This window comes from Urocitellus parryii, chromosome 13, assembly GCF_045843805.1.
Source record: "Urocitellus parryii isolate mUroPar1 chromosome 13, mUroPar1.hap1, whole genome shotgun sequence".
In the NCBI taxonomy this organism is placed as follows: domain Eukaryota; kingdom Metazoa; phylum Chordata; class Mammalia; order Rodentia; family Sciuridae; genus Urocitellus; species Urocitellus parryii.
The window spans coordinates 63,403,801-63,417,745 of NC_135543.1; the positions used below are offsets into that span (position 1 = coordinate 63,403,801).

Sequence of the window (13,945 nt, forward strand, 5' to 3'; positions counted from 1 at the left end):
TTTTCATGGGAAGCCTCAAGAAAGATAAGTAAGACTATCGAAGCTCCTTCCAAATGAAGGAGAAGAAAACATGTGAGTAAGTGAAAGGTGTTAAAAACGACATGTGCCTTTGCTTGGGATCTGATTTTATTTTTCTTTGCAAAAGTAAGACTGTAGACATTACTTCATTCTGGACAAAATGCCTGCCCAATCCACCAGCTCTCTGACATTCTCTTTCTCTTGACTGTGTGGGAAATTCCAGGAAAAAGCCAAGATTTCAGGGTCCAGACCCTCCTGTGTGCAGTTGAAAGCCAACTTTTCTTCCCTCTTGATGGCTCAAAATGAGCAATTCTATTTAGACTGCTCCCACAGTATGCAACTAGGAATTACGTACAAGGAAATGGTAAATTAAAAGGCATTTAGGAATGGTTATGATTAAGTGTGTTCCCCACAAAGAGAAATTGCAAAGTAGAGAAAGCTTCTTGTTTCTAGACTTGGAAACTTGATTAATTCTGAGGTGATACCCATACCTACAACAAGGGGCTGGAATGCAGGGCAAATGTGTTCATGTTTTCCATTGGAAGGCTGCTGGTGAGCCAGGGCTGTGTCCCACACAGTGCTGTTGTGTTTTTAAGTCTTTGTCAGTTAGCTCTTTACTTTTGTGATTCATATCTACTGACTCTTGCCTGCATTCCTCACCCTGCACATACGCAGCGCATGCAGAAGTACTTATGGCCTCTTTCAGATCACTGTGATGCTGAAGGCATGTATGTGCCACTTGTTACTGCTTGTGGAATTTTGTCTGGGACTTGACATTCATAATTCTCATGTGAATATAAAATACTGAAGTTAACCCGAGATTATCTGGAGCAGTACAGCTTGGTGTCCAGTCCACTGGTTCCATGTGTACTGAAGTAGAAGGTGAACTGGTCATCTGCATCGTTGATCAGACCTTCCAGGGAGACTTGGGATGACAAGCCTGGTGCCTTGTCTTCCTGTAGGAATGCCCCCAGCCAGAATGTCCCCAGTCTGCAAGGAAAGCCTCCCCACATGTAATAGTGCTTGTGTTCTTACTTCAGTAGGTGGCGCTCTTTTACCTAGTTCACCCGAAGCTCTCCAAGGTCATTCTCTCCTGGGCCTCCTGGGCCTGAGGCCCTACCCCATTTCAGGGAAGGAAACCCAAAGCCCTGCCGCTCCTGTGGCCTGCCCTGGCACATCGCCCTGGTTAGGCAGTGCTGGTGCTCACCAACCCAGGGCCTTACTGTCTCCTTTGTTCTGGTGCCAGTTACAACCTTTGAGCAATAATGGAGGAAAACTAATGAAAGACAGTCACACCATGGGTATTCAGGAGGGTGGTACTAAGCTCATAAAACCAGAATGTGTAGACTTGGCATCTGCAAAGTAGTGACACCAAGAAAGCTGGGATTTGCTGAAAGACCTAAGCACTGGAGAAGCCGGCCAAGAGGGGAAGGGCAGCCAAAATGGGGAGCTTTCCCTCCTTTTTATGCATATAGTACACAATGTGTGGATAATGCATACTTTGAAGGGAAATAATATATACATTGTATGTGGTATTTCTATATATGCTTATAAATACATTCCTATACATATTGTTAAGCATCTTTAATTTGTGATACAAAGTTGTTACAAAATAATCTTTAACATATGGAATAGTTTGGGGAAACTGAAAGAAGGGATTGTGGCTGGAGAAAGAAAAGGTCTTGGGGTAGGAAGTGAGGAGGGCTGTGTTAAAGCTGAGGAGAGAACCTGATATGCTAAATGAAAGCATGCATCGATTTGACGTTCCCACAGGCTTCCTGCTGTCCGTGTAACTATGGTGGAAAGGTTTAAAAGGTACATGGATGCTTTTATGTGATTTATGTGCCTGTTTTAATTTTCAGTGAAAACAATAGCTCTTTAAATATAAGTTCTGAGATGCTTAGTATGCAAAGACACTCTGAAGAAGCAGGGTGGCGTCTGTGTGGTGTGGCTCTTCGTCCAAGAGCAGAGGACTTGACTTTCCATATGGCTCCTGTTTAGTGTACTGGTTGTGATGGGCATGACTGAAAGAAGTGGGTAAAAAGGACCGTGTTTTGATTTTTCTTCTTTCAGTGTTTCTTTTGTGAAAACTATTTTCTCAAATAATTAGCAGAGTTGTTGTGAAGTTCAGGATGCAGAGTCCCGACCTCTCCGTTGCATTCTCCCTCTCCCCTCTTTACTGGAAGGTGGGATCGTCATGACTATTCAAAGGATCGTTTCTAGTAGTTGAAAAAAAAATAGTTAAAGTAATTGTTTTAATACTCTTTAGTTATGATGTTTATAGCTTTTTCTGTTTTTTGGGGGGGCGGGGGTGGGTAGGGGTGGTTGGGGATTGAATCCAGGGTGCTTTACCATTGAGTTCCATCCCCAGTCCTTTTTATTTTTCATTTGAGACATGCTTTTGCTAATTGCTGAAGCTGGCTTCATGATACTTATTTTCAAAGTTAATTTTTTTTCTTCTTCCTGTGCTCCATTGGTTTTCCTACTGTTTTTTTATTATTTTTTAATTGGTGCTTTATAGATATACATAAAGATGCCAGAATTAAATTTTAAACTGCCTCTTGTGATTTGAAAATCAGCATATTTCAAATCCTATTGTTGGAAAAAACACAATCATCTTTAAGGAAATTTTCAGTCCCATTTTGGAGATGAAAATATATAATTGAGTCTTGTAGCAGCTGCTATTGTGATTATAAGAACAGTATCTCTGGGGCTGAGGTTGTGGCTTATAGGGGTAGAGCGCTTGCCTAGCATGTGTGAGGCCCTGGGTTTGATCCTCAGCACCACATAAAAATAAAAATAAAGGTATTGTGTCCAAGTACAACTAAAAAATAAATACTAAAAAAAGAACAATATCTCCTGTGACAGATCTGCCTTGCTGGTGAGACAACTGAAGTGAGTTTTTCCCCTCTGAATACGTTGCAGATTGAGAAAGTGGTATAGGGGTGTTAAGGAACTTTGGAGGGATCTCTGGAGGACTTCAGAAGCCCACCTTTGCACCTTTGCAGAATCTGTCCAGAAGGGAGGGTGAGCTGGAGGCTGCTGGCGCCTGCAGTTAGGGAGTGCCCCTTCCTGTCATCCCCCTCTTGTTAGCCTTACTAATGAATCCAGGCCTGGCTGTGCAGTCATCCAGGGGTGTGATGATCTTCAGGCTTTTGCAGAGGAAAAACTCTCGGTTTTTCAAGTGTGGCATGTTCTCTTTGTTTTGCAACTGGTGTAGCAAAGCAGTCTAGTGCAAGTGGGTTGAATCAAAAAAAGAAAATGAGGGCATTCACTGTTTTATCGAGGATGGCTCATTTAAAGTAAACACCATTTAAATAGTCTCCAAATGGTCCATTCTATGTGAAGTCACACGGGATGCCCCCTCTGGGCTGTCATTCTCCTTTAAATGGATCGCTCTGTGTGCACTGTGTTTAATGCCATTCAACCTTAAACCCCATATGTGGGCCCCTTCAGGTCACGGGTTTTGGTGCACATGTGGCAGCCATACCTCCAAATATCCCTCGCCTCTGCTTCCAGAAAGTCAGCCAGAGCGCCCGGGAGAGGCAGCTGTGAAGATGAGAGCTTGCAGATGATGCGAGTGACGACAACAGTGACGATGATGAGGATGGCACTGGATCTGAGTACTGTGCCCAGTGGTTTCTATTCGTATTACCTGACTGAATCCTCCAGAACCCTATGAGACAAAGGCTGTGATCATTCCCCTGTAATACACTGCGACACTGGTGCCTACTGAGATCGAGCAGTGTGCCCACACTTTGCTTGTGGAGCCCCGGCTTCTGGAGCGGGAATTAACCCATGGACACGCACCAGAATAGACTCCCATCAGTTCCCTTTGTCTATCACAAACAGCAGCCTATCCAGAAATGATTTCTCTTTGTCTTTGGAATGAAAGCTCTGTTTTCTGAGGCAGTATTTACATCTTGTTATTCATATTTTTTTGTAGTTATATAAGGGACAAGGTAGGTGTTTCCTGTGGCAGCGAACAGTCTTCATGTAAGATGGGCCGAGTGGAGACATCTCGGAAGATACTCTATTACCAAGCAACCCTGGAAATGTCCTCGAAGTAATGAGCTAACGAAAACAGTTTCTAGTGTGTGGAAGGGTTCTGTGATGTCACCACCGGCTCTAGCTTTCACGTAAGATCTGGACAAGAAGCTCAGGGCCAGACTCTTCTTCCTGAGAAACATCTCGGGTCAACCACAGTCCTTGGGAATTGGGTTCCTGGCTGGTTCCTAGTGGCCCAGTCTGCTGATCTGCCCCTGTTTGTCAGTCACTTGGTAGCTCCCAAAAAGGTTTCGTTTTAAAAGCTTGCACTATGAAGCAGTTTGTTCCGAATGAGCCCCGATAGAAAAGGGACTTAGGAATCTAAGAAAGTAAAAAGCTGTGGGATGTATAGAGGGGCATCCTCTTTAACATTCAGAATCTTTCTTTTCATTATTTAACTTTGCAGCCACATTTGAGGGAGGAGTGATGCGAGTGACGACAACAGTTCTAAAGCGTTCTCGTCAGACTCAGTTCAGGTTCTGTTATCACTGTGGCTACCTCACTCCCCAATTCTGGGTTATTTAAGATATTGGCAATTTTTTTTTGTGGCTCATCTCATTCTTCCTCTTACTACATCCCTTCATGGCTCCTAGTGCCCTCCCCGTGTTACCTCGAAGGTACACACGCTTTCTGACAGTGGTGCTGGGGTGTGATGTCACTAGGAGCTCTGGATTTTTGGTGCCCTTGTGCAGGGATCTCGTGATTACCTCCTATTTCCTTAGCAGTGATTTCTTTTGGAAGCAGTTTCAGTTCAGTTCTTGTGGTTTCCACAAGTCCCACCTTGCCTAGGCCTTAGATGGTACCAAGAACTAGACTTGTAGCAAAAAAATTGGATCAAAACTTCAGCACAGAACATAGAAACCATTGTGCTCAGCGCTTGCTTCGTTCCTAAGAGGGTTTCCCGATGGAGCAGCGCCTGCACCTTCTCTGTGGCCGGCCCTTCCTTCCAGCTGTATTTCATCATTTTGATAGTATTTCAGGGTCAAAGATGCTGCTGTTTTTCTGATAAGTTTACCTTTTGATCAATTGATTAGTTGGTTTTGTTTTGAATTATTTTACATTAAAAATGCAATATTTAGAGTTAAACAATTCTCTGGGTTTCTTACACTCACTCCCTGTGTTCACCTGCTCTGGTTTCTTGTCAGTGTTCACCGTGTCCCACCGGTGAAAATTTAGTTCTTTCTCCTCCCTGCTTCCTTCCCCACATCCTGTCTTCCCAATGTGACTCATGTCACAGCATTGATTAAGTCAACATTCTTTGTATTTTATCTTTGTCATTGAGAGCTGAGTCTCATAATGAAATTATGATTACATTATGATTTCTGTACGTGTGGGTTTTTCTTGGAGTCAATAGTGGTGTTTTGTTTGCCCCCCCCCCCATTTTCTTGGTTTAGACTCTTTTTTTTTTTTTTGAGAGAGAGAGAGAGAGAAAGAGAGAATTTTTTAATATTTATTTTTTAGTTCTCAGTGGACACAACATCTTTGTTTGTATGTGGTGCTGAGGATCTGAGGATCGAACCCGGGCCGCACGGATGCCAGGTGAGCGCACTACCGCTTGAGCCACATCCCCAGCCCCAAGCCTAGACTCTTTGAAAGCCATTCAGAACTCCTTTTAAGGTGATCACCCACATCTTCTTTTCTCCCGGGTTTCCTTCTGAAGCAGTCTCCTGGGGACCCTTGGCTGCCTGGCGGGCATGGTGTCCCCTCTTCTGTCTGCCCATCTCTGTCCTTCTGCAGGCGACCTCTGTTTCTCTCCTGCACTGGCTCCTTTGTCTTCCTTAATGGCTTACTACCTCTGTTCGAAGCATTCTTTATATAGTCTAGTCCCTTCCAGAGATGTGGTGCGTAGGAGGTGAGTTTTTGAGACTCTGCATGTCTGAAAATGTCCTTATGATATGTATACATTCCTCCCCTGTGCGGCACCCCTTTCTCTTTCTGGAAGCTTGTGGGATCTTATCTTCATTCCCAAGCTTCTAAATTCTATAATGATGTATTTTAATGTGGGGTCAAGGGACCTAGTAGTGCTTTGGGTGCTTTGAGTCCTTTAAGTCTGGAAATCCTTGTTCTCTCCAGGTTGGGGCAATGCTTCTGGATTCCTTAAACTGGCAGCTTCCCCCTCTGTCCCTCCGTCACCTCCTTCTGGAACTCCTGCTGCCTGGACGTGGGCCTCTGGAACTCATCCCCACCGCCCCTCATCTCTTTTGTCTTTACTTTTTTATTCAGTTTTTGCTCTGCTTTCTGGTGGATTTCCTTGCCTTTATGATTTCATCCCATTCCTTTCATTGAATTTTCCTTCCAATGTATTTTTCATTTCATTGCTGCAGAATGCCCTTTTCTGATACTCTACTGCATTTGTGTCAAGACTGCAGTAAATTCCCTCGATTCTGGGTGTTTGTGTGTGTGATGTTGTGTGAGTTTCCATCTCCGTGAGTGGTTGCTGTCCTCCAGGTTGCTTGTTTGGTCTATTTTGGTCTCTCTTGCATGAGTGGCTTTCTGAAGGTGCCTGGAGGTCCTTGGTTTGTCTCTGTGCATCAGGAAGAGGGAAGCACCAAGTGCCCATGGAGATCGTGCCAGCTGCGAGCCTCACCACCGGCTTGTCACGGAGTCCTCCGGTGTTCCTGTCATTGGGCTCTGCCCGTGGTGGAGTAGCTTTCTTCAGTCTCCTGCCTGGAGGGTGAAAGCTTGGCCACTGGCATTCTGGGAGATGGCTGGTGCTCTCGGGGTCCTGCACGCACATCCCGTTCACTTTCTTCACCTGTGCCATTTCTTCCCCTCTTCCCACACCCCTGTGGCACAGAGAGCCCTGTCTTCTGTTTGGAAAACGTCCTTTGCCAGGTTGGTGGGATGGGCACAGCCCAGGCGTGCAGAATGGAGAGGCTGTCACGGCTCTCATCACTGCTCAGGTTAACCTTTCTCCACCCAGCAGCCTTTTGGGCTTCTGGAGGGTGAAACTGGGTGCGTCTTCTCTTTCTCCACCACCGACTTAGGGTGTGGTTCTGCCATCACTTGTCTCTGCCGTCTGCGTTCTAGCTTCAAGTGTTTGCAGCTGTCTCCTAGATTAGTCTCCCTGTTCTCATGGTTTATGACTTAAAAAAAAACTCCTTTCACTGTTCTTTAAAAAGGGGCTTGGGAGGAAGTGAAGATGGCCTTATGCATTCAAGCTTCCATTTTTTATCTGGACACCTCACCATTGCTGCTGATTTATCCAGCCTCGAAGGGTTTGACTTTTTAAGATTCAACCTGGATCCACAGTTAACACTCAAAAATAATTTAGAAAAATAATGACTGGCCAGAGCTCTCTGATTAAGAAATGTGTTCGTTCAGAATATTTAACCGGGGCCTTCTTTCCTCCTCTTTCATTTCTACTCCATCTCCTACCTGCTCTCTTGGCTTTGTGCAAACTAAAGTTCTCCATGGAGCATCAGGAGGCATCAGGTTGCAGGGAGTGAGGGGCCAACAGAGGCCGACACTGAGGTAGACATGGAGCAGCTACCAGGCCAGCTCCATGCCGGGCTCTCCCAAGACTTCTGTGACTGTTACCCTCTTCCCACTGACTGGGGCTGGAGATAATGGTTCTCTCTAAGGCTGTGGAAGCGATGTAAATCATGGGTTGGCTTTAGAATCGTTGGACTTGATTGTCTCTTTAACAAAGGGCATGCTTCCGCTTCTTGGTCAGCTGAGAAAAAGGGATCTCGATAATGGCTACCCTGGCTCTAGAAGCAGGGTGAAACTCACGCAGGCTGAGAGAATGACTGCCTCTGTGCTGGGTTCCCAGCAGCCCTGGGCATGCCCTCTGTGCCCCTCTCTCAGGTGTCTCCTCCAGGGCTTCCAGGCTTGGATTGCACCAGGAATCATACATGTTCTTAGGCCTTTGCTTCCTACATAAAATTCTGTTGTTCATTAGAGAAATTCCATAACATATTTCTTTGAATTTAAGTTGGCAGAGTTTGAAAGGTAATAAAGACCCTTCCTGTGTTCAGAATCAGTAGATGAAGGAGCCAACCACATGGAGATCAAAATCTAACTGGATGGGGAAATTCACACCATTTGGAATCAGAGTGTCACCCCACTGACCACACACAGGACTACTCCCTCGGCTCAGCTCTTGGGAAATGTCATGTTAGGGCCAATGTGGGCATGTCAATATTTCAACCCAGAATTTGACATCTTATCTGCTTACTCACCAAGTTGGACAATCACAGGCTGTTCCATGAGTGTGTAACCCTATAACATTTAAAGCAGCGAAAATAGCTCTTGTACGTGGGCTGACAGAGAGGTGTTACTCCAGTGGAAATTCCCCTCGTGGAAACATGAGGAATGGAGGAATGGGCTTCATGATATAAGGTGATATTAGCATCTGTTTAGAGCGCGTGCATCAGCAATGCTGTGCTAAATCATGCAGATTTCAGAGTCATGTCATTTTCCCATCTAAGGCAAATGCAGTGGTAGTTAACAGTCACTTGTCCCTTTGACCAAAGCTTCCCTAAGGTTTGAACTACATAGAGAGGACACCCTCACCTGGGGTTGAGACGCCTCTTGGGAACTAGTTGGGCGTCATGGATCTGGGGAAGTCTCTACTCGTGTTTTTCATCTGCTCATCGAGCAGTGGGAGGATCATCTGAATGGAATAGCAGGATAGGGGCTAAGCCATGAACTTCTGTGGCTAATTTATTTCAGTATTAGGACTGAAACCCAGGAGTTCCCCTTCCTCTGTGTCATGTATTTTGTATGGTGTGCATTTTAGCTCGACTTATTTTATTTAGGAAGAATCATTTATTATTTTTTTAAAAATATTTTTATTGGTTGTTGACGGACCTTTATTTTATTTATTTATATGTGGTGCTGAGAATCGAACCCAGTGCCTCACACATGCCAGGCAAGTGCGCTACCACTGAGCCACCACCCCAGCCCCAAGGAAGAATCATTTAGTTTCAGGACAGAAACGATCATTCATTCCTTCAGGAGATATCAGCTGTGCTTTCGAACGAGCGAGACGTGTTCTTGTCTCTGCAGGCGTGTGTTGTGAGTGACCACCTCGCACCTCATTTTGCTCAGCCTCACTGTGAGGCCTCAGAATGACAGCTGGAAGAGCCCAGACCTCCTTGCCTGCCTTGAAACATCCCCTCTCTGCTTTCCCAGAGACCTGGGGTCTGCTGGGGTGACCTGCCCTGGGCTCTTCTTGTATCTCAAGAAATAGAGGAGGGCCGGGAGCCTTCCACAGCCTCACTGTGCTGCTTCTTTCTTCACAGGGTGCTCAAGCTGGCATTACTACGTAACCATGCCAATGCCCGCTGCCACCCTCACGATTGCGGTGGGATGCTGGACAGAAATAAAGCTGGAGAAGGATCTGGTGACAGAACGACCCTTCTCATCTTCCGAGGCCAACTTCAGGTTTGTGTTTGGGAACTTGCTGAAAAACAAACCCTGGAGGGAGCAGGATGATGCGTTCCTTCCAGGCTCTGGGAAAGTGAGTCATCCCTGCCGAGAACCTCACCCAAAATAGGATTCAGACAGCAGGGAGAGGCCTGCTGGGAAGGAAGGAGAGAGGCAGAAGTGTGGGCGTGCTGTTGTGCAGGGAGAGCGAGAGGAGTGAGTGTGCAGTCCTCTGAGTGCAGTTGAAACATTTGTATGTGTGAAGGGAGGAACCCTCAGGCCAACCCCACCTCTTCCTGCACCTTTCAACTGGTTTTTAGTGCTTGTCTGCTCAAAAACACGACTTACTAACGAGACGGAGCTCGCCTACTGGATCACTTTGTAAGCCACTTGCCTTTCTGTGCGGTGGCTGCCATGGATGGCCTCCTCAGTGGAGCTTATTGGCCTCTTAGAAGTGCAGGAAGCTGTCCCGAAGCCAGTGGGCTAAGGGAATCCGACGGGGTCGGGGCCTTGCTCACCTCAGTACTTACTTTCTGTGTGGAATAGGTCAGAAAATCACTGTGCTGTTTCTACACATTGGGGCGGGCCGTTGGCTTTCCCTTGTGGCCTCCCCGGGTGCCCACCTGATTGTAGCTCTGGAGCCAACAGGGGTCTGCACAGGATGGGTACAGACTCGTGCTTCATGCTCCGTTCCCAGCCTGCTACTTGTTGCTCGGCTGAACCATTTTTCTTTCTGGCAGAGAGCTACCAGGTCAGTTTCTCAGGGTGGTGAACATCCGAGCAGTGGGGCAGCTGGTTCGGCCCACCTCGAGGACAGTCAGGGCGACTCCTGGCACACAGTCCTCGTAGGGTTTCTCTTGCAGGCTGTGCTTTCTTGCCATGGTGACTGCAGGGGTTGGTCTTTTAGGAGATGAAGCCATGTGTTCTGTCTTCTGACACACATGTCTTATTGCCTGTGTTTTGCTTTTTTGGCAGAAGGGAGCAATTTCCACTTGTTGGTCAGTAAGTTATATGCCTATTTTGAAGTGTTTCCTGAGCTGTGTAGAATATTCTTGCTTATTAGATTTCACTTATGTCTGCTTGAGGGAAGAAGAGAATTGTGTACAGCAGGGACAAAACCCCCTCTCATGTGGGAGCATTTAATTGCCTGTGAGACCCTACAGTGCCCTCCTCCCCTGCACTGGGGCCATAGAGGAGGCTTCATTTTGCAGCTGTGGGCAAGCCTAAATTTCTGAGTGAGGAGAACAGGTGCCCTAGAGTGTCAGTGGATCCACAGTGGAGTTGGTATGAGCAGGAAATAAACTTTCTTTTTTTTTTTTTTTTTTTTTAGAGAGAGGGAGAGAGAGAGAGAGAGAGAGAGAGAGAGAGAGAGAGAGAGAGAGAGAGAGAATTTTAATATTTATTTTTTAATTTTCGGCAGACATAACATCTTTGTTTGTATGTGGTACTGAAGATCGAACCCAGGCCGCATGCATGCCAGGCGAGCGCGCTACCGCTTGAGCCACATCCCCAGCCCAGGAAATAAACTTTCTTATGTTGAGCTGCTGAAATGCTGGGGTGGGTTGTTATTGTAGCATATCTTAGCCTATCCTGAATCGATACAGAAGCCATTGGTGGTTTAAAGTCAGAGAAAGTCTTGATCTAAATATTGTCTCATTCAGTCCTGAGGATAAACCTGTAAGATAGATTGATATTGATAAATGAGGACACTGAGGCTGAGACAGTAACTCATTTATGTTCTTTAGTCAACAATACCTAGATTCACACCCAGGCTTGACTCTCTGCAGGGGTGATTTATAATTTTACCTGGAGACTTAAAAAAATATCCAGAATATATCAAAATATCAGAATCCACATTCACCTGGATTCTGAGTGATGACCTTACAGGAGAGTCCTTGCCATGATCAAGCCACTGTTACTGACTGGAATGTGTCATCTTAGGACAGAAAAGACAAGTGGGGAGCCTAGGAGCTGGAAGGAGCCATTCACACTGGTTGAATTTGAATGTGGGCAGAGCCACACTTCTGCAGAATGCAGACTTGGTGCATGAGTTCTCAAAATCTTCACTGGGAAGGAGCCGTGAAGGCTGCACCTAAAGCCTCAGGGTTCCATGATAAGGAGGTGCATTGTTGAAAAATGTGTGAAAGATTTAGAGAAGGCAAAGAAAGAAATTTGCTATTTTGACTTTCTAGCCATGTTCCCAGGAGACCTGGGGCCAAGAGTGGGTAGTAGCCATTCCCTGTGTGTGCTCTCTTTCCTGCCCAGAAACAGCCACAATGACCTCTCACTGGTCTGGCACCCTTCATTCTTAAAGACAGAGATGGCCAGACCAAAGGGGCTCTAGGAAGAGATGATGCTTAAAATTCCTGTTGGGGTTTGGAGAATGGGATAGATACTATTCCTCTCTTGTCCTTCTACATTTAAAACCAGTTGAGGAATGAGAGAAGGAGATTAAAATAAAGGTTTTGTCATTGACAAGAGCTGAGCCGAGGGAGTGCCCCCGTGTGTGGTCAGTGGGGTGATACTCCAATCCAAATGGCGGGAATTTCTCCACCTAGTTGCCGACCCACTAGATTGCTGCAGTCTCTGTGACACAGGTGCTCATCCCACCTACTGCAAGACAGAGAGCAGGCCCGAAAGTACCCTCTCTGTGAGCACGAAGGTCCCAAAAGGCCAAGTCCCCAGTGGCTGAGACAGTCAGGGAAGCTGGGGAAGAGGGCAGTGTGTCCTTCATGGGAGGTTGCCCTTTCATGGAAGTGGAGGCCTGCAGAGTGGGCCCTGCCCCTTGTAGACCATGCCTGTGGCCTCCCTTCACTCAGCAGCATGCTTGTGCAGCAGAGGAGTACTGCTGATTAAACAGCAACTGCCCTGGCTTTGGCATGCCTGGGTGCCACCGCTCGTTAGCTGGAGGTGGCTCTGTGTTTACTCATGACATCTCTCTCTCTCTGCTCGGCTGGCCAGCAGAGCTGCTCTCCAATCCTAGGGTGTTTCTGGTTATGTTCACATCTGGTCCCCCTTGTCTTCCCCAACCCCCTTTCTACTTCAAACCCTTGAGACCCCCAATTCAATTTGTGGAAATCTAGCTTTTACAGGGGCCTTATAGACTACAGGTTTTCATTTGCCTAAAGTGTTCATCTGGGTTCCAGAAATTTGGCCAGAGGATTGGTCACTGAACTTTTGATCACTGTTCATGTGGGCTAAATTATAGGAAGAACACTCCCTCTTCCAGCTCCAGTTCCACACACTCAGCCCACTCTGGGTGAGCACTGCAGTAATGCATTAGCTGTAAGGCACTGAGATAAACTGTCAAAAGCTTATTAATTTTATTCTGCTCCAGCCACAGAGGACTCTGGTGTTATGTTTAACCTCTCTAGGCTTCTGTTGGGACCATGCAGCTTAAGCACGGCACGGAAACTTGGATGAAGTCCAGAGGAGCTCAGCAAAAATGATTAAAGGCACTGAAAATGGGCAGTTCCTTCTGAAGGAGAGCAGGCCTGGTGGGGAGGGGCGTTCTGTACAGGTGTGGAGAGTGAAGAGTTGCCTGAGCGGAAAGAGAACATCTCCACATGGCCATGGAGTCTCTGCGAGGCTTGACGATTCAGTGCAAATTCAGCAGCATCCCCTGAGTTCTCCAGAGGCAGCCTGGATGTACAGACGGGCTCACACAGCAATTGTCACGGAGTCATGGTGCAAGAAGAAACCTCAGAGATCATTTCATTTCTCATTGTTGTTTTGGTTGCAGATGGACCCAGACCTTTATTTTATTTATTATTATGTAGTGCTGAGGATCAAATCTAGTGCCTTACATGTGCTAGGCAAGGCTCTACCACTGAACCACACCCGCAGCTCCAGTTTTTTCATTTTAATTAAAGCGTAGTTAGCGTACAGTGCAATGCGCAAGTCTTACTTGGCTTGCTGAGTTTCTGACACTATATATACATTGTAAGCCAGTTAGAGAGCACTCACTCTGGGAAGTTCTTTCACACCCCTTTCCAATCACTTCCATCCCTCCTTCAGCAGCCACTTTGCAGAGAGATGAAGGTAAAGAGGTCCCAGATACCACCTTGCCTGCCTCCGGTCACAGCTGGTCTCTGAGCGGCCGCTGAAACCCAGGTTTTCTGGTCTCTCTGTTTTAGTCAGCTTTGTAGCTGCCTGTGACTAAAAGACCCGACAAGAACAATTAAAGGAGGAAAAGTTTATTTAGGGGCACAGGGTTTCAGAGGTCTTGGTCTATAGACAGCCAGCCTCCATTCCTTGGGGCTCGAAGTGAGGCAGAACATCATGGCAGAGGAAAGCAGCTCACATGGTGATCAGCAGCACAGAGAGACTCCACTCACCAGATACAAAAAATATACCCCAAGGCCACGGCCCCAGTTCCCACCTCCAGCCACACCCCACCATTTCAGTCACCATTCAGTTAATCCCTTCAGTGGATCATTTTGCTGATTGGGCTAAGGTTCTGATAATCCAGTCATTTCTTGTCTAAATCTTGCATGGTATCACACGT

The 13,945-nt window shown here is 46.5% G+C and overlaps 1 protein-coding gene across 1 annotated transcript in view; it reads left to right on the top strand.

The window, feature by feature from the left end:
• Aopep (aminopeptidase O (putative)) overlaps positions 1–13,945 on the top strand; it is a 309,373-nt gene that overhangs the window by 55,173 nt on the left and 240,255 nt on the right. Inside the window, exon 4 of the mRNA XM_026401975.2 lies at positions 9,315–9,456. Coding sequence (XP_026257760.2) covers positions 9,315–9,456 — 142 coding nt within the window. The remainder of the gene's footprint in view (positions 1–9,314; positions 9,457–13,945) is intronic.